At 34.8% G+C, this 23778-nt stretch overlaps 1 protein-coding gene across 5 annotated transcripts in view; it reads right to left on the bottom strand.

Moving 5' to 3' along the window:
• The window catches only part of MKLN1 (muskelin 1), a 163897-nt gene that overhangs the window by 115991 nt on the left and 24128 nt on the right, over positions 1–23778 (bottom strand). For all 5 annotated transcript variants that reach the window (XM_023207840.1, XM_023207837.1, XM_023207841.1 and 2 more), the window contains one exon: positions 8084–8153. In XM_023207840.1, the coding sequence (XP_023063608.1) occupies positions 8084–8153 (70 nt within the window). The remainder of the gene's footprint in view (positions 1–8083; positions 8154–23778) is intronic.

Below are 23778 nucleotides of genomic sequence, written 5' to 3'. Positions count from 1 at the left end.
CTCCAGTGTCTTAAAACAACAGTGGTTCATGATTTCTCATGATTCTCTGGGTCTGCTAGACAGCTTTTCCATTGGTAGCTCCTGGATTCATTCATATAGTTGTATTAAGCTGATGGACTAGCTAGGGGACTGGGCTTAATTGGAGTGGTGAATGGGAAGGCTGGGGCTAACTGGGATTGGGCTTTCAACCTCAAAGAAGCTAGACAGGCTTTCCTCAAGCACAGTTATCTCTAAGTTTCTATAGGCCTTGCTTAGAAGTTGCAATATCACTTCCTTAGACTTTTCTATTGGTCAAAGAAAATCACAAGACCAACCAAGACTCATGAGGTAGAAGACCCTGCACCTTCTGCTGGAAGGAGTTGTAATTTGTGGCCATATTAAGAAATTTGGACTCTGCTCTAGGACAAATAGAGAAACATAAAAAGGTTTTAAGGTGTGACACAATAGCAACAAAATTCGATACCCATTCAGGATTAGAAATTCTCAGAAAACTTCAAACAGGAGGAAATCTTCTCAAACTAACACAGGGCATATATAAAATATCCCCAGCTGGTGCGGTGTGGTGGCTCATGCCTGTAATCCCAGCACTTTGGGAGGCCAAGGTGAGCACATCACGAGGTCAGAAGATTGACACCATCCTGGCTAACACAGTGAAACCCCATCTCTACTAAAAATACAAAAAAATTAGCCAGGTGTGATGGCAGGCGCCTGCAGTCCCAGCTACTCAGGAGGCTGAGACAGGAGAACAGCATGAACCCGGGGAGCAGAGCGTGCAGTGAGCTGAGATCGTGCCACTGCACTCCAGCCTGGGAGACAGAGTGAGACTCAGTCTCAAAAAATATACATAAAATAAAATAAAATAATAAAATAAAATATCCATAGCTAAGCATCATGCTTAACGATGATTCCCTCTAATATTGGAACAGAAGGAAGGCTGGGGCAGTGAGTGGGGAGAACAGGAAGGGGAAACGATGGATGCAAAGAAAATATTTGCAAATCGTATATAAATCTGATAAAGAACTTAAATACAAAACATACAGAGAACTCTCGAAACTTAATAAGAAAACAACAAATTTCAAAACGACAAACCTTTTGAACAGACACTTCACCAGAAAAGTCAAGAAAGCAACAAGCATACAAAGAATGGTAACATTAATCATTTTAAAAATGCAAATTAAAACCACAAAGACTTGTGCATTAATTAATTTTTTTTTTTTTTGGAGACAGAGTCTTGCCTTGTCTGTCGCCCCGGCTAGAGTACAGTGGCAAGATCTTGGCTCACTGCAACCTCTGCCTACCAAGTTCAAGTGATTCTTGTGCCTCAGCCTCCCAAGTAGCTGAGATTACAGGCATGAGCTACCATGCCTGGCTAATTTTTTGCATTTTTAGTGGATATGGGGTTTCGCCATGTTGGCCAGGCCGGTCTCCAACTCCTGGCCTCAAGTGATCTGCCTGCCTCGACCTCCCAAAGTGCTGGGATTACAGGCATGAGCCACCATATCCAGCCACTTCTATATTAATATTTGGCACATCTTTGTAATAGCCAAAAATCGGAAAACGATTCAATGTTCATCAACAGGTATATGGATAAACAAACTGTGAGATATTCATACAATAGAAATCAAGTAGGTAACAAGATCCTACTATCATTACCTGAATAATGACACTTGCACTTGCCAGTATGTTTGTTGAGTACACACAGACGTATGCATGTACATGTTTAAATTTGTATTTGATGTAATGAACCCATATAAAGATATGAATGAGCACAAACCTGATTGTTAGCATTGGTTATCAGAGAAGAGGAGATGAGAGGACAAAAAAAGAAAACAATTATTTTGTTATTCCTATTTAAAAAACCAACATATATGGTATTCCACTTATGTAAAGTATGTGTCTGTGTGAGTGTATGCATAGAGTTAAGCTGAATTATCTTCAAAATGACAGCAGTGGTGGTGGTGGTGGTGGTGGTGGTGGTGGTGGTGGTGGTGGTGAGGTCAGGATGATGGAATTCAGGTGATTTCTAATTTCTTTTACATTTCTTATGCTTTTATCTCCTTTTTGATTCTCACTTTTAGTATTTGTAATTTGTATAAACAAAAACGTTAAAGCCATTTTCACAGTGATACGGGCAATATTTTCAGACCTTAATGAGAAAACATTGCTGTTAATTCTGGATCATCTGTGCTGGTAGAGTAAATGTAGCATGAATGAAAATTCCATAAATGCTTTAAAGATACAATGTCACCCTTCTCTGTCACCAAATGTGTGGTTACAATAGTTACTGATACTGTCATGGAAAAGATATCTTTCAAGATGACTGGTGAAAACTCTCTAGGGTTGGTTAAAATGTAAAGGCAGTTGTAAAATGTCTTTTTAATTGACATAAGAAGGGTTAGATCATAACTCTTTTACTGCAATTATAAGCTTCTTCCAAGGTAGTTTAAGTAAATGATATGCCTTATGGAGAAAATACGTGTGTTAGATAAAAATCATTATGATATAAGTTATAGTATTGTTGGCTGTGAATTCAATGTTAATGAATCAAAAATACCTATATTAAGGTTTCTTTAAACAGAAACATACATAAGACAAGATTATATATTGATTAGCTGATGGAAATATTGTAACTGAAGATTCACAGGAACCTAATCCTGTATTTTCCTAGGAGCAATGGTTCAGTATTTGTTAAATCACTGTTCATGACTACTTTATAGGACATAACTACTGTGAATAAACAGAATCAACTGTATATGAAACCAAAATACTTGCCATAGTTTAAGGTCAGCAAAGTAGCTACTACGTTTATCCTAATCCTTGCAATTACCATATGATTATGGGAAGAATTAAAAAACATATCAACATTCAGCAAAATAAGATTTCTCCTTATTCAAAACTAAATAACACTAATTTACATAGCATGATTATCCTCGTAAGTGATTTGAAACAAGCAGGTCACGCAGTAGCTTATTATTAGAATACACTAAAATGTGAGTAACTTTTTACATCTGCAATACTATATTACAGGCAACAATTATTTTCTTAGCAATACCTGCCTATAATAATACTGCTACTTTACATAAAGTATACTAAATTGCAGAAAATGCTTTTGCGTACATTCTTATTTTATTCTCATAAGTGCAATCTGCATTTTAGGTATTGTCTTTTTCATTTTTATTTTGGTCCTTTTTTATACAGTTTTCGGTTCTTTGCCAAAATTTTCAATATTAATTTTCATCTCCTTTTTTCCTTTCACATAGCAAGGGCACTTATTTTAAGACTTGTATCTAAAACTCCTATTATCTGTAAATCCTTCTATTTTGATAGACATCAAATATGAAAAACTAAAAGTAACAAGATGCCTAGGGTATCAGCTTCCTAAAAAAGTGTATCTTCTACTGTAGGTCTATTGCTAGGGATACTACCAATTCTTGATTATTTTAATCCAGTTTCAAGTACTGGGATGATATGAAACTGGGCTTCACCCCCTGTGAGGGCCAGACTATTTCTGCTTTCTCTTCAGACATAGCTTCAGGGTCTTAACCCAGAGCAAGAGGAGTCTACCACCCTACCACACCCCAGGTTCTAGCTTCTAACCTGTACCTCCCTGGCCCCAAGTGTTTGCCAAAGGTGCTATTTCGGCTTCTTAATCTCTTAGAACTTCTTTAGGATACTCAGTAGAAAAGTGGCCCCAAGTAGTTCTTTTTGGATTCCCATAGTCTTCTAAATCTTGGCCCCATCACTTTTGAAAAAAAATGTTGTGGGCACACAGTAGGTGTACATATTTACGGGGTACATGAGATGTTTTGATATAGGGATGCAATGTGAAATAAGCCATCATGGAGAATGGGGTACTCCTAACCTCAAACATTTATCCTTTGAGTTACGAACAATCCAATTACACTCCTTACGTTACTTAAAACATATATAGTTATTATCGACTACAGTCAGCCTGTGGTGGTGTCAAATAGTAGGTCTATTTCCATCACTCTTTACTACCTTATTTTCAATATACTACCTTCAAAAATATTTTTTAAAATTTCACTTCTATTTCATCTTTTCTATCTGTGCTTAGTGGAAAGTCTTGTCAAAACTGACTTTTATTATTATATTTTTCATTTATAGAAGTTTTATTTGGTTCTTTTTCAAATCTGCCACATCACTTTTTAGTGTCCAATTTCTTTTATTTCTTTAAATACAAGTAGTTGACTTAATTCCAGTATCTTTCAGTCGTTTTAATTCTAATATCTAAAATTCTGGAAGAGGGTTCTGCTATTCTGCTAGTTCTTAAAGTATCTTATTTTCTGCTATACTTAGTTATCTTTCAGTGTGTACTGTTCAATTTCCTTTAATAATGATTTGTGGATAATACCTGAGGCCTAGAAACAAAGGTAACTATTTTTAGAGAAGATCTGCATTTGCTTCTGCTGAGAACCTTAAACGTACCATTCATCCTCAATCACTTTAAACTCAAATCATACCACAAGGTTTAATGGATAGTCAAGTATTGAGAATCTGACTACCAAATGTGAACAAAAACCAATACACAGCTATAACCTCTCAGAGATGAGTTTTCTTCCTCATTTTCCCTTCCTCTACTGAGTGTCAATGCAATTCTTTCCACAGTCCCCAGGAGGTGGGGATTTATTCTGTTTCATTCTTATCCTGAGAATGAATTGTTTTAAGGTTCCAGCTTCCAAAAAAAAAAAGCAAAAAAAGTCCCAGCTTTCACTTGTGGACGTGCACACATGTGTGTATGCGCACGTGCGTGTATTTTTTTTTGAGACAGGGTCTCACTCTGTCACCCAGGCTGGAGTGCAGAGGCATGATCTCAACTCACTGCAGCCTTGACCTCCTGGGCTCAAGCAGTCCTCCCAACTCAGCCTCCTGAGTATCTGGGACTATAGGCACATGCCACTATGCCCGACTAATTTTTGTATTTTTGGTAGAGACAGGGTTTCACCATGTTGCCCAGACTGATCTCAAACTCCTGAGCACAAGTGATCCACCCATATTGGCCTCCCAAAGTGCTAGGATTATAGGCATGGCCACCACATCCGGCCGTGGATATATCTGTTTTTTATTCAGCGCATTTGGGAACTTTCAGATCAAGAGTGGGAAAGAAATATTATAGCTTACAACCATTAGAAATGCAAGACTCTTTGCTACATATCGATACATGAAAACTATACCCATGCTGGCCAGGTGCGATGGTTCAAGCTTGTAAGCCCAGCACCTTGGGTGGCCAAGGTGGGCAGATCACCTGAGGTCAGGAATTTGAGGCCAGCCTGGCCAACATGGTGAAACCCAGTATCTCTTAAAAATACAAAAATTAGCTGGGCGTGGTGGTGCACACCTATAATCCCAGCCACTTGGGAAGCTGAGGCAGGAGAATCACTTGAGCCTAGGAGGTAGAGGCTGCAGTGAGCCACGATTATGCCACTGCACTCCAGCCTGAGTGACAAGAGGAAAACTCAGTCTCAAAAGTAAAATAAAATAAAATAAAATAAAACTATACCCATTTCATCCAACATGGCGGTTTCTTGTAAGACTAAGTAAACATTGAAATTGCTTTCAATTTTATTTTTTCTTTTCTGGTAAAAATGTTGTCCCTTGAGACTGGCCATGGAAAACCCCAGTTATATTTGAGTAGTAACTACAATGAAGAAAACTAGATTGCATAGTATTTATTTTCATTACAAATTAGTCCTTCTTCATTACAAAAATTTCAGATAACTTCTACTATAGGACTTATCACATTGAAATGTTTCAGGGTATCTGATGCAATACCCATGGTTCATCAAGAGGAGACAATATTTAATTCCCTACAGTATTCAAATACCTGAAGTCTGGCACTTCATAGATGCTTACTAAATAATTTTTTAATGAATGAATAAGCAAACAAAAAAGTTAAGAAAAGCATTAAATTCTACTACCTTCAAAATATAGTCCAATAACAAACAAAGACAATTTCAAAATAATAAGGTTATCATAGTTTCACTTATGATCACTGAATTTTCTTTTTTGCAGGAAAAAAGATCATTAATAAGAAATAAAAATAAATGAAAAACACTAACGTACCAAAACTCAAGCACTAAAATTATTAATAAGTAAAATGAAAAAGTGAATCAAGAAAAGCATGATTAAAAACACAATGTAAGTTCATTAACGTATGCAAAGAGATTTTAATGTAAATAGGAAAAAGCAAATTATAACCACAACGAGTTAAAATGAAAAATCCACCAGAATGGCAAAATATAAAAACCACCCATAGAAGTGATGAGGAGAACGGGACCCAACAGCAACTTCCATACACACCCAGCGAGAGGATAAATTCTACAACTACTTTGTAAAACAGTTTTCTACTACCTGATAAAGTTCAATACACATATACCCACCCTATGACTCAACAATTCTACTCCAAGGTATATATACCTTAAAGAAACTCTTACACATGTGTACCAGGAGACAACATATAAGAATGTTCACAGCAGAACTGTAAAAAGCCTAAATGCTTATCAACAGCAAAATGGATAAATACATTTTGGCATATTTATACACAGGAATACTATATGGTAGTGAAAATGAACAAACTGCAATTACATATAACAACATTAACAAAAATCATGTTAAAAAACAGCAAGTCACAGAAAATTTATAAACGACTGAATCAATTTATATTTTACTTTTACAAAATCAAAGCCAGAAAAACTAAGTCATAAAATATTTATATGCTATATCTATGGAATATTATTTTAAAATGCTTAATAAAACATCAGTTATAGTTACTGGGGAGGGGTTAGAGGAAATAGATAAGAGGGGGCTCATAGGAGGCTTCAAAAGATAGCAATCACTTTCCATTTCTAAACATGGCTGATGAATAAACAAGTTATTTGTTTTATTCTTTACATTACATATAAAAATTATTAAAAAAAAAATATATATATATATATATTTGTTTTTTGAGACAGAGTCTCACTCTGTCGCCAGGCTAGAGTGCAGTTGTGCAATTTTGGCTCACTGCAACCTCTGCCTCTTGGGTTCAAACAATTCTGTTGCCTCATCCTCATCCTCCTGAGTAGCTAGGACTATAGGCATGCGCCACCACACCCAGCTAATTTTTGTATTTTTAGTAGAGACAAGGTTTTACCATGTTGGCCAGGATGGTCTCGACCTCTTGACCTTGTGATCTGCCCATCTCAGCCTCCCAAAGTGCTGGGATTACACGCATAAGCCACCGTGCCCAGCCACTTTCTTTTCTTTTTTTTTTTAGCATAGATCAAAGGTTTCTATGTTGCCCAGGCTGCGTTGAACGCCTAGAACGCCTAGCCTCACCTCCTTATGCACCAGGACAACAGGCCTGAGCCACTGTGGCTCCCAAAAATTATAAATAAATATTCTTTAGACATGTATTTTGCAATAAAACATATAAACACCAGGAGATCCAAATAGGCAAAGAGAAAAAAAATACACACACATATATATATATCTCCATGAATTACATTACAATTAAAAAATAAAGTAAGTATTATTTACCCATTTGCTTTACCTAGCAGAGCATTAATTTCTTCAAGGATACGGACATACGTGTGCCTAGTACATTATAAATATTAATGCTGAAAGCATATAACTGAAAGAATGATTTTAAATTCAGTCAACCATAGACACTATTTGCCAGGAAAAAGAAATTTAGCACATGGTCCTGATGTCATTTAAAATATTATTTTAATATGAAATATAATATTTTAATAAAATAACAAACTAAGTTTATTTTCCCCATAAGATAGTCATGAGTCAAAGTTCAATTTACTAACATTTGCTTAAACGTTTACAAAATAACTTGAGTGTAACTGTTCTGGTAGACAGAAAAGTTCATGTTTCATCAAATCTCACACTGCATTTGCCTATGAGATAAAAATTCTTCCAAAATTTAATAAACAAGCAAAAACAGAGAAAATAAAAATTTACCTCACAATCTCAAAAAGAGAATAAACTATTAGGAGATTCCAGATAACTAGTATCAATTGAGTGTTTATTTAAATGTTCACTTCTAAACAGCATTAAGTGATATATGTAATCTTACCTGGGGAGGATAATTGCTCTCTGAAGACCATCTTGAAGATTGGTCGTTTGGTTTGTCCACTAAAATATTCCTGGAATAAAGAAAAGTATTAAAAAATTAAGAGAACATGACTAGGCAAAAACAGGAATAATCTACCAGATGCTGAAATTATCATAAAGTTATGTAATGTTTGGAACTTGAATAAGAATAGAAAACAAAACAGAGTAAGAAAAGCACAGAAAACTTCTAGTAGATATAAGATTTTAAAATATAACAAAGGTGGTATGTTCAACAACAGAGAAAAATCAAGACTTTTCATAAGGCACTTTTGTTTAAAATAAAAAGTTCTATTAACACTTTACACTAAGTGCCAAAATGAACCTTAGATATACATATTTAAGAATTTAAGGTAAAAATAGCTGGGTGCAGTGGCACACGTCTGTAACCTCAGCTACTTGGAGGAAGACTTGAGGCCCAGAGTTCAAGGCCACAGTGTGCTATGATGGATCATGTCTGTGAATAGCAATTCCAGCCTGGGCAACATAGCAAGACTCTGTCTTTAAAACAAAAAAAGACTTCAAGGTAAAAATAAAGCAATAAAATACCTAAAAGTAAATAAAACACCATATACACATATTATATGTAGCATGCATTATATAATATTGCATGCAATCATATTGTTACATTATATATTCATTACATATATCATACATGCATCTTTTTTTATACATATATAAAGTACATCTTTGGAATAAGACGCACTTTTAAGCATACCATCAAAAGCAGAACTGTGAGTGGAAAAGGAACTGATATAAGTAACTTTAGAAGATGGTGATTGCACTGGAAACTGTAAGGCTAAAGGCAAGCAGAGCTATATACATAAACACTGCTTGATTTGGTAAAGTTGTTTTTCACAAGGAATATGGGTTAATTCCTATGTTACATACATACTGGGGGAACAAATAAGTAAATGGCTGGTAGATATGGGAACCAGGTTTCTCACTTTTGGAGGGGAAGGTTACAGTTAAGCAAGGGGAGGGAGGGCAGACGGAACCCTGTGGTACTGGATTAGAATCAGAGACATCAGTGCAAAGTTGTGTTTACTGTAATATAACATAAATAATTATAGGGGTGTATGTGCACAAACAGTATTTTCTAACTGTCCACTGAGGGGGACTAGAAGCAGTGACACACCAGTACCCAAAAGCACACCCAGCACCCTGATATTTGTTTCTACATACCATCCTCCAATAAAAGAAAACAGGAGTAGCTGGAGAAATGGCTGACTCTAGAGCTGGGTAAGAGAATACAGAAGATAAACCTGGAGTATCTCATACAAGAAAAAAAGAAGCGTTTTTTTTTTTAAAGGCAGAGGAAAGGGGCGGTATGGATCATGTCAAAGGGTCACAGAGAATGACAGGCCAATGCTAAAAAAAAGTACGTGGTAAAATATACACGAATCCATATTGATATAACCCCAGTTTAACCAGCACGAAAACATCAGAGGAAGGTTCAATGAAACAAATGAATATTCCTCCAAACTCAATATAATAAAAAACAAGGAAAGACTGAGAAACTCACAGACTAGAGGACAGTAATGAACATGACAACTAAATGTAATACGGGATCTTGGATCAGAGAAAGAATAATTTGTGGGAAAACTAATGAAATCCAAATAAAAAGTGGCATTTAGTTAATAGTAGTGTACCCATGTTGACATCTTAGTTGTGACAAACGTATCATGGTAATGCAGGACGTCAGCAACAAGAGAAACTAAGTAAAGAACATATATAGTAACTCTGTGCCATCTTTGCAACTTTTCCATAAATCTAAAATTATTCTCCAATAAAAATTCTATTTTTTAAAAGTTAGATCTATACTGGCAAAGAGAAGGTGCTTAATAATTACAGATTTATTTACACCATCATAAATAAGAGACTTATTATCAAAAATAGATGAATGAATTTTTTTAAAAAGCACAGTGTATGGAAAACAACTGCCTTTAACACATATTCCACAAAGGCAAAACACAAATACACAAAACAACTAAAGATCAAATTAACAGGCAAACAGCCAACTAGAAAAAATAAAGGCAACATAAAATACATTGCACTAACTAAAATTTGAATATTTAAAGAGCACTTAAATATAAATACCCCCATATGAAAATGGTAAAAAAAAATCCAAAATCAATAATCAAAAATTGGAGATTAAGACACACATATATATTGCCTCTATAAAATTAGTCCCACACCCTCAAAAATAATCACATTTTACAATTATAACAGCAGTTGTTGGCCAGAGCTGGTAAAATGTTACTCTTATATTTTGCTGATAGGAATGCAAATTAATGTACCTTTTCAGGAGAAAAATCTAATCAACAGCAAAAACATTTCAAATATGTACATCCTTTAAATAAAAATGATGACAACCATGACAATGACTGTGTTTGAGTCCCAGACAATGTTTTCTATGTATAAACCATTATCTTTGAAGTATATAAATTAAGAAATTGAAACATACTGCAGGAAAAAGGTAAGAGAAAGAAAAGGAAAAAGAAAAGAAAAGAAAGGAGGGAGGGAAGGCAGGAAAGAAAGAAAAAGAAAAAGATAAATTGCCTAAATGTATGCACTTAAGTAGGGATTTGAACCCAAGGCAGTCAGACTACAAAGTCCATGCTCTTAATCACCCTATTAAGCCTCAGAATTTTTCCACTTCTTAGAACTTTATCCAAAAACAAAAAAAACAAAAAAAAAAAACCCAGGGGATATAACTCATCCACATTCATCAAAGCACACTTTAGAAGAGCAAGCTGTAAATAAACTAACAATGTAGGATTAATTAAATTATAACATGTCTGTACAGAATACCATGTAAATTATTATGTATTCTACAGCTTGACTTTAACGTCATAGGAAAATGTTCAATACATAGTAAGTGAAGGGGAAAAGTAGTTAACTGTGTATGTAAAGAATCAAGTGTTGCAAAGTGACAACATTCATATATAGGGAGAAAAGATAAAGAACATATACTAAGTTATTAATATAATTCTCAAAGGGAGATTACAAGTGATTTTTTTTCTTTGTGCTTGTGTTTTTTTTCAAATTTTCTAAAATTAACACAAATTCCTTTCCTATTAGAAAAAAAGCTTTTTCTCAAAAACAAATTAGGAAACACAGAAGACTGAAGATATGAACTGAGTTTCAAAAGACTACAGTACAATTAAAAGCTAAAGAACTAGAATTATTTTTAAAAATCACACTGATATACATGTTATAAAGCATGAAGGAAAACTTAATACACTACAACTATGATAAACTGGAACCACAGAAATCATGAAGTATAATAAATTTGGGGAGGGGAATGTTAGATGCCATGGAAGTGAGGTAGTTCCTTCATCTTTCACAGTTCCTAGGAAAGAATAATGTTTCTGAAGTTGATAAAAAGAAAAAAAAGTAATTCTATTTAAAGTTTAAAATTAAACAAAGATAGAAATAAAAGCATACCACATACCTTCTAAATTATTTGAGACAGAAAATCAAGAAGGCATCAGGGAGAGACCCTGTCTCTAAAAAAGAAATTCAACGGTGACATAATTTGTCAGTTGTAATGAATCAAATAAAGCAAAAACCACAGTAAATATGAGAAGAAATTGATTCTAAAAATAGGAGATTAACAGCTCTCAGTATTTGGAAAATTAACTATATATATGTTATATATGTCAAGTATAATGTAAAGTATTGGTAAGGTAGTGGTAAAGAATAATGTTACTATGAAAAAAAGTAAAGGAGAAACAGGCCTCAATAACATAAGGAAGCTAGCCATGTCACAATCTGAAAAATTAGCAGACGGACCACTAAATGCAAAATCAAGGGGGCCAAACAGTTACAATATGTTTTGGTCTTGTGAATTTTGACATGCCTATTAGATAGCCTACTGGAGATATGGCAGTTGGCTATCTGGGGCTGAAATTCAAGGAAAATACCAGTGCTGAATAAAATATACTCTTCAGAGATGTCAATGTATCAATGCTATTTAAAGCCACAACATTCAGTGAGATGACTTAGGGAATGAAATAGAGCTCAGAAGAAAAGCTTAAGGACTGATTATGCTCTGGCGGTCCATCATTTAAGAGGTCCAAAAGAAAAGAATCAAGCATAAGAAACTGAAGAAAGCCAAAGATAAAGAAAATGAAAACCTAGAAAATGTAAATACTAAGTGAAGAAAGTATTTTAAGTAGAAAGAAAAGAAAATTTTTGCAAAATGCTACTGAGAAGACAAGGACTGGGTGACACATCTTCACAGGCCTAAATGTTGCCATACACAAGGTACTTAATAAATATCTGATAATGAAATGAACTAGTAACACAAAAAAGAAAAAAAATTAAAGTAGACCCACCAAAGGATACAGTACATTAATCCCACTGATTACCTATAACTTAAAGCTCATACTAAATTGAAATGAAAATTAAAAAGAAATAAAATACAGACCAGAAACGGAGTGAGGTTAGCCTAGGGGGTTTGGAAAGATAGAAGCTTGAAGATATTCCTGCTGATCTCCAGTCCCAGCACTAAGCCAACTAAGTCTCTCTCCTAAGCCCACCAGGTTACAGAGGCCAGGCTCAGATCTTTAAGAATCTTGACAAAAGCTTGGCCCTAGGAGAAGAACCATGAATTCCTTGAATAATTCTCTCCCTAAGAGTCAGGCATCAACTGCATAAGTATTGCTGTGACAATCTGCTATCTCTAGCCCACTAAGAGCTTCAAGAGAAGTAATCTGCCCTAAAGGTGAGAAGAACTTGCCGTGTCAGTTGAAGCCATCTAATTGCTGAGGGGTGTCTCCTGGTGACCCACAGAAATCTAACACAGGAAGTGGTATACCAAAAGCCACAAGACAAGCAATGCTGGACTGCCAACTATTTGAGGTGTGCGAAATTTTACCCAAGGAGTACACAATGCAAAAAGTTTGTATGGAAAAATAAATATACAAAAAGGGCTAAGAAAACTTATTTTAAAAAAAAGAATAGTGACAGGAAATCATCTTGTCACTTTTAAAACACTTTTTAAAACTAAGAATTGAAGATTTTAATTTAAAAAAGATTCCTTTAAAAAAAGCATTTTAAATACTCTATAATTAAAAACAGAAAGGACTAAAATAGGAAAAAAAATAATAGCTCAGAGAAACACAAACCCAGTAACGAAGCCCAGTGTAGATGGAAATTTAATATCAGATTAAGGTGATATTTTAATTCAGCAGGAATTGATAATTAATTTATTAAATGATGCACAACTGAATATCCATCAGAAGAAAGTTAACTCCTGTCTAATATCATATAAAAGTAATCTCACGGCTGGGCGCCATGGCTCACGCCTGTAATCCCAACACTTTGGGGCACCGAGGTGGGCAGATCACCTGAGGTCAGGAGTTTGAGACCAGCCTGGCTAACATGGTGAAACCCCATTTCTACTAAAAATACAAAAAATTAGCCAGGCATGGTGGTACGCACCTGTAATCCCAGCTACTCAGGAGACTGAGGCAGGAGAATCGCTTGAACCCGGGAGACAGAGGTTGCAGTGAGCCGAGATCGCACCATTGCACTCCAGTTTGGACAATAAGAGCGACACTCTGTCTCAACAACAACAAAAAGTAATCTCAAAGATTTAAACATACACATATACATACAAACCCTAGGGGAAAAATGTAGGGGCCAATACGTACAACCTAACATGTTAGAGAGATCTTTTTGCTAAGAAATACATAATCTATAAAACAAAAAGTAACCATTTGATTATATCAAAACTTTCAAATTTTGCATTATGAAAAGTGCCATGAAGAAAAACAGGAGACAAGCAATAGTTTGGACAAAAATCTCTGCAACTCATATGACTAATAAAGATTCCATATCTAGTGTATGCAAAATGTTGTTACACTTGATAAGATGAACAACAGAACTGAAAATGAGCAGAATGCAAGTCACTGAAGAGTCATTCAAATAGCCAATAAACTATCACCAAAAAAATTTCTCAAAATCCCTGTATATTGTCTGTCATGGAAAAAGAAATTAAAATAGTAAGATATCCCTTTTTACTCATCAAATTGATGAAATTAATCCCTAATTATCAGAAAATTGGGGAGAAAAGATGAACATGTACATTATCCTAGCCTTTATGGAAAGTAAACTTGTAAAATTTATTAAAATCTAAAACGTACATATTCTTTCACCTAGAACTCTCATTTCAAAATCTATCCCACAGAAGTAAAATCACCAGTACGTAAAGACATATGATAGAAATGTATGATGCCACATTTTTTGAGGTAGCAGGGAAATGATCAAACAAATTATAGAACATACATCATGGAACTTTATACTACCATTATAAAAAACTTGAAGGGATTTCTACTATGCAGGATACAAAGAAGCATGTAAGATTCTATTCTTGTTTTAAAAACCTGTTATATACAGGGGTGTGTGTGTGTATGTGTGTATGTGTGTGTGCGTGTCTGTGTGTGTGTGTGATTATACAAACAAGCAGGTATATGATCCAATGTACATCAAATTATATAAAGTACAAACAGTAGCCCAAAATGAGGCATAAATACCATTAAGAGACCTTATTTTCTTGTATTTGTCATATTATTCATATATAATATAATAGCATATATTATTTATAAAAACAGTAAAAATAGTTATTGTTGAAAATAATAGTTGACAGGACAGCAAACTTCCTGCATTTATAGCAAACTGACTTGCAATCTGATATGGTTTGGCTCTGTGTCCCCACCCAAATCTCATGTTGAATTTCAATTCCAAATGTTGGAGGAGGTACCTGGTAAAAGGTGATTGGATCATGGGGTCGAATTTCCTCCATGCTGTTCTTGTCAAAGTGAGTGACTTCTCACAAGATCTGATGGTTTAAAGGTGTGTGGCACGTCCCCCCTCACTCTCTCTCTCCTGCTGCCATGAGAAAAAGGTGTTTGCTTCCCCTTTGCCTTCTGCCATGATTGTGTTTCCTGAGGCCTCCCAGTCATGCTTCCTATCAAGCCTACAGAACTGTGAGTCAAGTAAACCTCTTTTCTTCATAAATCACCCAGCCTCATGTAGTTCTTTATAACAGCGTGAGAACGTACTAACACACCATCAGAAAATCAAATCAGGCTCTACTTTTCCATCATTTTAAAGACATAGAAAAAGACAGCAAAGAAACTAATAAAAGCTCATTGTCTCTTAAAATTTTTAAACAATGGATCTTATTTCAAAACATAAAGTAAGATCTAGACTGTTTTTAATTATTTCTCCTATGATGTTGCTCCCCTCACCCCATTTCCACCCTCCTGCAAGGCAAATGAGAAACCAGTTTAGGGTAGTGACTATTAACATCAGTCCCTCAGCAGTGGTAATAGAGCCTATTGCTATAGTAGTATTCTATAAAACATGTTCATTATTATCCTCCCTTGAATTACTTTCCAAAGACTTATACAATCTACCATCACTAATGGTATATATAGCCTTTCCTCCTTCTAATTTTCAGGACTAAGTGAGAGATGTTAGCCTCTTATACTACATATGTCAATCATGATATCAATTCAGCATCCCTTGTTTTTAAAAACGGAATACCCCATCCACAGCCTCTACTGAAGGAGCAATCACAGGCAATATGCTTTGTACATTTGATTTTTACTTATGACTATTTCAGTGACTGCTAATCCTATGACAGGAGATGGGATGGGCCAGTATGGAAATAAAATTCTAAGATGAAAAACATATAAGTAAACAGAACGAATGAAACAGAGAACAGAGATACCAAATAAAAGAGAAATAAGGCAGTCAGTAGCATAATAAAAATGAAGCAGATGTAGAACAGAAGGAGGGGTATCTTGAGAGACCGTGCACTAGAGGGAATAAAAAAGAATAGAAACTGATGGCTTTTTAGTTCCACTTGCCAGGAGTCACTGCTCTGGCAACCAAAGCGATTGTGACCACAACACTCTTCTAGATACCCATGACTTTCATTTATACTAACATCTAGAAAAATAGAAAATAAGTTTTATAAGACACAATTCGATATCAACTATATGAGTCAAATAATAAAGACTTGCCAACTAGAGTTAAATTAAGTATCTGCCATTTTAAAACATTTAAAATGCAAATAATAAGTGAGAACTGGTCAAGAAGAACTGAAAATAAGAGTTGGGTTGAAGACTAAAATGGCTACCTATTTCCATCAGGTTAGTTTAATATTAAAATGTACATTTTCATTCCTACCAATGCTGGATGAAAACTGAAAGCAATAAAAGTGAATAACATTTTAAGTTTCTCATACACAGACTACAAAAGCAAGACTATGAGTAATTAAATTCTTCTATTAGAACTTTAAAAATTTATAATGACCTATGAACGGGTAATTGAAAAATGGGATACAGTTTTAATTTTTCCCAAGTTATATGTCTCTATTTTTGCATATTTTAAAATCTACTATATCTGTATATACTACCAATTAAATGTCAGGAACAAACGATTACAATTCATCATGAGAAGATAATTTATTCGGCATTTTAGGTTTCAATTCAAGTCAGTAAATTAAAAACCTTTCCTGATTACATATGCTTAAACCGTAAGCTTGCTTAGCAATACCTTTTAAATTACTACTCTTGTTTTGTTTTGTTCTGAGACGGAGTTTCACTCTGTCACCCAGGCTGGACAGTGGTGCGATCTTGGCTCACTGCAACATCCACCTCCCAGATTCAAGCAATTCTCCTGCCTCAGCCTCCAGAGTAGCTCGGATTACAGGCACCTGCCACCATGCCTGGCTAATTTTGGTATTTTTAGTAAATTTTGGTATTTTAGTAGGGTTTCACCATGTTGGCCAGGCTGGTCTCGAACTCCTGACCTCAAGTGATCCTGCCGCCTCCGCCTCCCAAAGTGCTGGGATTATAGGCATGAGCCACTACACCCAGCCCCAAATTACTACTCTTAAGAATACTGAAATATAACAGCAGAAATTGGGCAAGAAATTGGGCAAAAAATTGAGCATTTAACATTTTTTCTGATAATGGCTGCTCAGGATGCTTATCAGTAAGATCAGCCAACTTTAAATGGGAAGTTTTAGATACTTTAAAGCCACCCCTAATTTTTATATGAAGAAAAGTCAGTCAAGCAGAGTATTTTAGAAAGTATAAAAGGATGTTTTTCCTTTGGTAGTTTAAAAACATCCTTTTAAAGCCTGTGCCTTTTCGTTGAATTATATGATAAAATGGATCTGAAAAAAAATCAACTTCAACTAGAAATCTTAAGATTTTGGATCTTCGTCACTAATTGGTTAGATAATCCATTACATAATCTCTCAGGACTTGAATTATTTTATCTGCAGTATAAAGGGAAAGGTTTAATTCTTTAGTCTCAAATTTCTTTCAGCTGTCATCAGGGCAATTGAATTGCACAACTCTAGGAAACACTACTCGTGAAGGCCAAGTTAACATTCTACATTTCTATGAAAAGCTTTCACATCCTTCATTCAAGGTATCATGTATACTCTTGCTCCTACATGAAAGTCAGTGATAACAATCAATCAATCAATTATAACAGAGCTTCCATTACATGTGAACACTCTGCTGGGGTAATACCATATCAGAACAAGAATGGTTACCTGTGGCCAAGGGGATCACAAGGTATTTTTTAAACATTTAAAAAAAAAAAAACCCATATAAAATTCAAGAGACAGATAAAAAAAGTATACAATAAAGGCCACACACCTATGATCATCTGATCTTTGACAAAGCTGATGAAAACAAGCAATGGGGAAAAGACTCCCCTTCCAATAAATATGATGTTGGGGTAACTGGCTAGCCATATGCAGAAGATTGAGACTGGACCCCCTTCCTCAAAGCATATACAAAAATCAACTCAAGATGAATTAAAGATTTAAATGTAAAACCCAAAACTATAAAAACCCTGGAAGATAACCTAGGCAATACCATCCTGGACATAGGAACAGGCAAAGATTTCAAGACAAATCAACAACAATTGCAACAAAAGCAAAAATTGACAAGTGGGATCTAATTAAACTTAAGAGCTTCTGCACAGCAAAAGAAACTATCAACAGAGTAAACAGACAACCTACAGAATGGGAGAAAATATTTGCAAACTATGTATCTGACAAAGGTCTAATATACAGTATCTATAAGGAACTTAAATTTACAAGAGAAAACCCAATTAAAAAGTGGGCAAAGGATATGAACAGACACTTTCGAAAGAAAACAAACATGACAACCAACAGGCATGAGAAAAATCTCAGTATCACTGATCATAGAAATGATGATCAGAGAAATGCAAATCAAAACCACAATGAGGTACCATCTCACACCAGTCAGAATGGCTATTATTAAAGTCAAAAATGACAGATGGGGTAAGGTTACAAAGAAAAGGGAACACACTGTTAGTGGGAGTGTAAATTAGTTCAACCATTGTGGAAAGCAGCATGGCAATTCCTGAAATAGCTAAAAGGAGAACTGCCACTCAACCCAGCAATCCCATTACTGGGGAGATACCCAGAGGAATAGAAATCATTCTACCGTAAACACACATGCACACGAATGTTCACTGCAGCACTATGAACAAAAGTAAAGACATGGAGTCAACCTAAATGTCCACCAATGACAGACTGGATAAAGAAAATGTGGTATACATGCACCATGGAATACTACGCAATCATAAGAAAGAATGAGATCATTTATTTTGTGGGAACATGGATGCACCTGGAGACTAGTATCCTCAGCACAACTACTGCATGTTCTCACTTATAAGTAGGAGCTAAATCATGAGAACTTATGAATACAAAGAAGCAAACAACAAACACTTGGGACTACTTGAGGGTGGAGGGTGGGAGGAAGGAGAAGAGCAGAAAAGAGAAAAGATCACTACTGGGTACTAGGCTTACCTAGTACCTGGGTGATGAAATAATCAGTACAACAAACCCCTGTAACACAACCATGTAACAAACCTACATGTGTGCCCCGAACCTAAAATAAATGTTAAAAAAAAAACCAAAGTCCTTATACGTAAGGAAATACTGATAAGGAACACACTTAAATACCCAAGAATAATCAGTTTGGTAAAAACTGGGGGCATTCTCTCCCAATATTCAAGAAATATCTTTACCTGCACACACGGGAAGTCTAGAGAGTTTTTGATTGTAGGTACAAATGTGTGGGAAGGGGGAATTCTGATAACTTTTCAAGGCTTTCTGATTTAAAATCTAAGAACACTGTATTTTGAAAGGATAAGTACATGTAAATAAATAAACAACCATGTTTTTTCTTAAAAAAAAAAAACTGATTCAAAATGCAGTAAGGATCAACTCTTAAGTCAATTTTTAATATCTCTAGCTATAAAGAGTATACTATAAAAATGACAGCTTTCTCCCAAATCACTTATACTTACATACAGTGCAAAGGTTTAGACTCACAAGTATTTCCCAATTTTAAGAGCATAGTAGGAAGGGGATCTTACTATTTGTTGGAGTTACTTATCAAACAAATATTTACTGAGTCCTACTCTTATGCTAGACAGTGTTATGGGCCCTGGGAATACCGTGGTATACGTGATAGGTATACCTCCCCAGTTGTGAGGCTAACATTCAAATGACAAGCAGCAGAAAATATACAAGTAGAATTGTAAACAAGATAATTATGGACTGTGATAAGTGCTATAAAAGAAATAAATAGGTTGTTGACACAGGGCAGGACAGTTTTTTTTACCAGGGATGGTACAAAAAAAGAAAAAAATCACCACTCTGAAAATATTTTAATTATGTTAATTAGAAGGAACCACTCATGTAAAAATAAAGAAAAAATCTATTCTTCACAAAGGAACCAACAAGTTCAAATTCTGGTCATAGGAAATAATCTGACCAAGAAAATCTGATAACTAAGTAAAGTTAGATAACACATTCTTTTCAGGCTCCAAGACTTGCTGGTAAATGCAGAGAAGGCTGGAAAACTGAGGCAGATTCTACACTCCAAGAGGACCGCAGAAGTATCCTACCAACGAATACTCTCTTTCACGAAAACAGAGACCCATTCTGAAAAGAAACTGCAAGAAACAGAAATAGACTTAAGCAAAGCAAAAAGAATGAGAACCCTCCCAAATACAATAAACAGGTATATACAATAAACAGGTATATTCTACTCAAATAAAATAAAATAAAAAATTTCAAGAAAATCAAGTACAAAAAACGTGAGCCTAGGACTGTATATATAATCAAACTATCTTTCAAGTTTAAAGGCATAGTTAACAAAGCATTCCTTGAGCCATTCTTTCTGAGAAACCTTCTAATGAATAAACTATACATACTGAAGAAATGATTTCAAAAGTTTCAGCATAAAATCTGGTTACACAAAATAAAAATATTTAACCACCAAACTAAAACTAACCATGAAGATAAGAATGACATACATAACAGAATATAAATGTGCGATGCAACAATGTAGAAAAGATAGAGCTAATAAAAAAATAATAAAAGAATGGAGAGAATAAGTAGAATTTGGAATACACTTACTGACTGCCTCACCAGTATAAAATGAAAGGAAAAGATCATCACTTAAGATCAGATGTTGGGAGAGTGAGGAAAGAAAGTTAGAAAAAGTTCCTAGTTAACTTCCTCAGAGAGATTTAAGTGTTAAAGGAACAGGATTGAAGCGAACTAAAAAAAAAAAAAAAAAAAACGGAAAATGTAGACAACATGCAAGACAGATGGGTAATGTACCATGGAAAGAATCCGTGAGCTTCAAGATATGATAACAGAAAGTTCCCAAACTGAAAAAAAAAAAAAAAAAAGAGAAAAAAGAAACAGAATATCCCAAAACTATTTTTTTAAAATAAAAAAGCTATAACGGGTGCATAACTGCAATATGAGAAGGGAAAGAAAGGAGCAGAAGAAATATTTGAAGTAATAATGGCTGGAATTTTCCAAAATTAATGACAGGCACCAAACCACTGACCAGAGAAAACCAAGCAGGAAGGTCAGAGAAAACCAAGCAGGAAACAGCAAAAAAATCTACAAGTTGGAGTATCATATTCAAACTGCAAAAACCAAAGACAAGGGAACAAAACCCTTCATTTATAGAGAAACAAGGAGAAGAATTACATTGGATTTCTCATTAGAAACTATGCAAGCAAGAAAAGAGTGGAATGAAATACTTGAAGTGTCAGGGGAAAAAAAAATAGAAACAAAAACACTAACCTAGACTTCTATATCCAGTGAAATTATCCTTTAAAAGTGAAGGAGAAATAACTACTTCCTAAAACAAAAACTAAGGGAATCTGTTACCAGTAGATATGCCTTAAAGAAATGTTAAAAGAAGTTCTTCAGCAAGAAGGTTACAACATTGATCTATATAAAGAAAGAGGGTCAGAGAAGGATTAAATGAAGATAAAATTAAAGCTTTTTTTTTTTTTTACTCTTAACTGATCTAACAAATAACTGTTCAAAGTAACAATGCTAACAATATATTGAGTGATTATGGCATGTAGATAAATGAGTAAGAACAACATTATAAGGGATACAAGAGGGGAGTAAGAAACACCCTGATATTAGGTACATGGCACATGAAACAGTACACTGTTACTTAAAGCTGGACTTAGTTTAGATGTATATAAATATTACAAATTCTAGGACAACCATTAAAAATAAGTTAAAAAGAAATGTAACTGATATGCTAAGAGATGAGAAAACAGAATCACACTGAATGCCCATTTTAAATCAGAGAAGACAGAAAAAGGGGAAGAGAAGAAACAAAGAACAAGTACAGTAAATAGAAAACAGTTACAAATATGGTAGATATCAATCCAATTGTATCAACATCAATTAGTATGTGAATGGTCTAAAGAAACCAATTAAAAGGCTGTTAGAGTAGATAAAAAAACAAAGTCCAAATATGTTGTCTACCGGAAACCCCCATAAAGATACAAATAGGTGAATACAAAGAAATGGAAAAAGACATACCATTCTTTAAATAGAAAACTGGAATAGCTATATTAATTCACATCAGACAAAGCAAACATAAGATCAAGGAAAATCATCAGCAAAAAAGAGAGCCATTAACTAGGCGCAGTGGCTCATGCCTATAATCCCAGCACTTTGGGAGGCCAAGGCAGGTGGATCATTTGAAGTCAGGAGTTCAAGACCAGCCTGGCCAACATGGTAAGAAAGTACATGCTTTAATTTTATCTCTACTAAAAATACAAAAATTAGCTAGGCATGGTGGCACAGGCCTGTAATCCCAGCTACTCGGGAGGCTGAGGCAGGAGAATTGCTTGAACCTGGGAGGTATAGGTTGCAGTAAACCGAGATCACACCACTGCACTCCAGTCTGGGCGACAGAGTGAAACCCTGTGTCAAAAAATAAAAGTAAAAAAAAAAAAAAAAGAAGCATTAAATAATTTAAAAAACTGTCAGTACTCCAAGAAGACATAACAATCCTTAAGGTGTCTGTACCAAACAAAAGTGTGTCAAAATACTTGACAGAGACACTGACAGAAGTTCAAGAAGCATTATTATAATTGAACACATCAATATCCCTGTCAGTAATTGACAGACTCAGCAGGCAGAAGCTCAGAATACCCTTGAACTGAACAGCATCATCAATCAACTAGAGCTAACTGACTTTGCAGAGTATTTCACCCAATAACAGCAGAACACATATTCTTCTCAAGTTCACACAAGAATATTCACCAAGGAAGATCATAACATATATGTTAGTAATGTAAAAGAGTTGAAGATTACACAAAGTATGCTCTCAGACCACAATGAAATTAAACTAGAAGTCATTCACAGATAGCTGGAAAATCCCAAAATATTTGGTGTAAACATACTTCTAAATGATACATGGGCCAAAGCAGTCTCCAGATAAATTTAAAAATATTCTGAACAAGTGAAATTAAGAACAAAACATCAAAACTTGTGGGATACAGTGAAAGAAATGCTTAGAAGGAAATTTACGGTATTAAAAGCATTTTATTAAGTCATAACGACTTAAAAACAATCACTTAAGCTTCCACCCTAGGAAACTAAAGAAAAGCAACTGAAGCATAAACAAAGCAGAAAAAATAAATAAATAAAAATTAGGGCAAAAAATCAATGAAACTGAAAACAGGAAATGTGTAGAATAAAGCAAGAAACCAAAAGCTGGCTACCTGAAAAGACCAATAAAACTGACAAAACTCTAGCGAGGCTAACAAAGAAAAAAACAGAGAAGACACAAATTACTAATACTGGAAATGCAAAGGAGTGATCACTGTTGATCACTTGGATATTAAACAGATAGTAAAACGAACAACTCTATTCCCACAAAACTGATAACATAAATGAAATGGACAAATTCCTTAAAAGATACAAACTACCAAAAGTCGAGAAAGTGACCTTCAGAATATGCCAATAACTACTAATGAAACTGAATTAGTAATTAATAATCTTCCAAAAAAGAAAATCTCCAGGCCCAGATGGTTTTACTGGTGAATTCTACCAAGCATTTAAAGAAAACAATGATACCACTGCTTTAGAATGTCTTTCAGAAAAGAATACCAGAGGAAACACTTCCTAATGCTTTGCATGAGACCAGCATTACCCTAATACAAAAACCAGATGGAGACTTTACAAAAAGAAAACCTCCAGCCAATCTCTTATGAATATGGATGCAAAAATACTCTAAAAAAAATTAG

Source organism: Piliocolobus tephrosceles, chromosome 8, assembly GCF_002776525.5.
Source record: "Piliocolobus tephrosceles isolate RC106 chromosome 8, ASM277652v3, whole genome shotgun sequence".
Lineage (NCBI taxonomy): Eukaryota > Metazoa > Chordata > Mammalia > Primates > Cercopithecidae > Piliocolobus > Piliocolobus tephrosceles.
The sequence above is the reverse complement of the archived record's forward strand: the minus strand, read 5'-3'. Positions and strand labels throughout refer to the sequence as shown.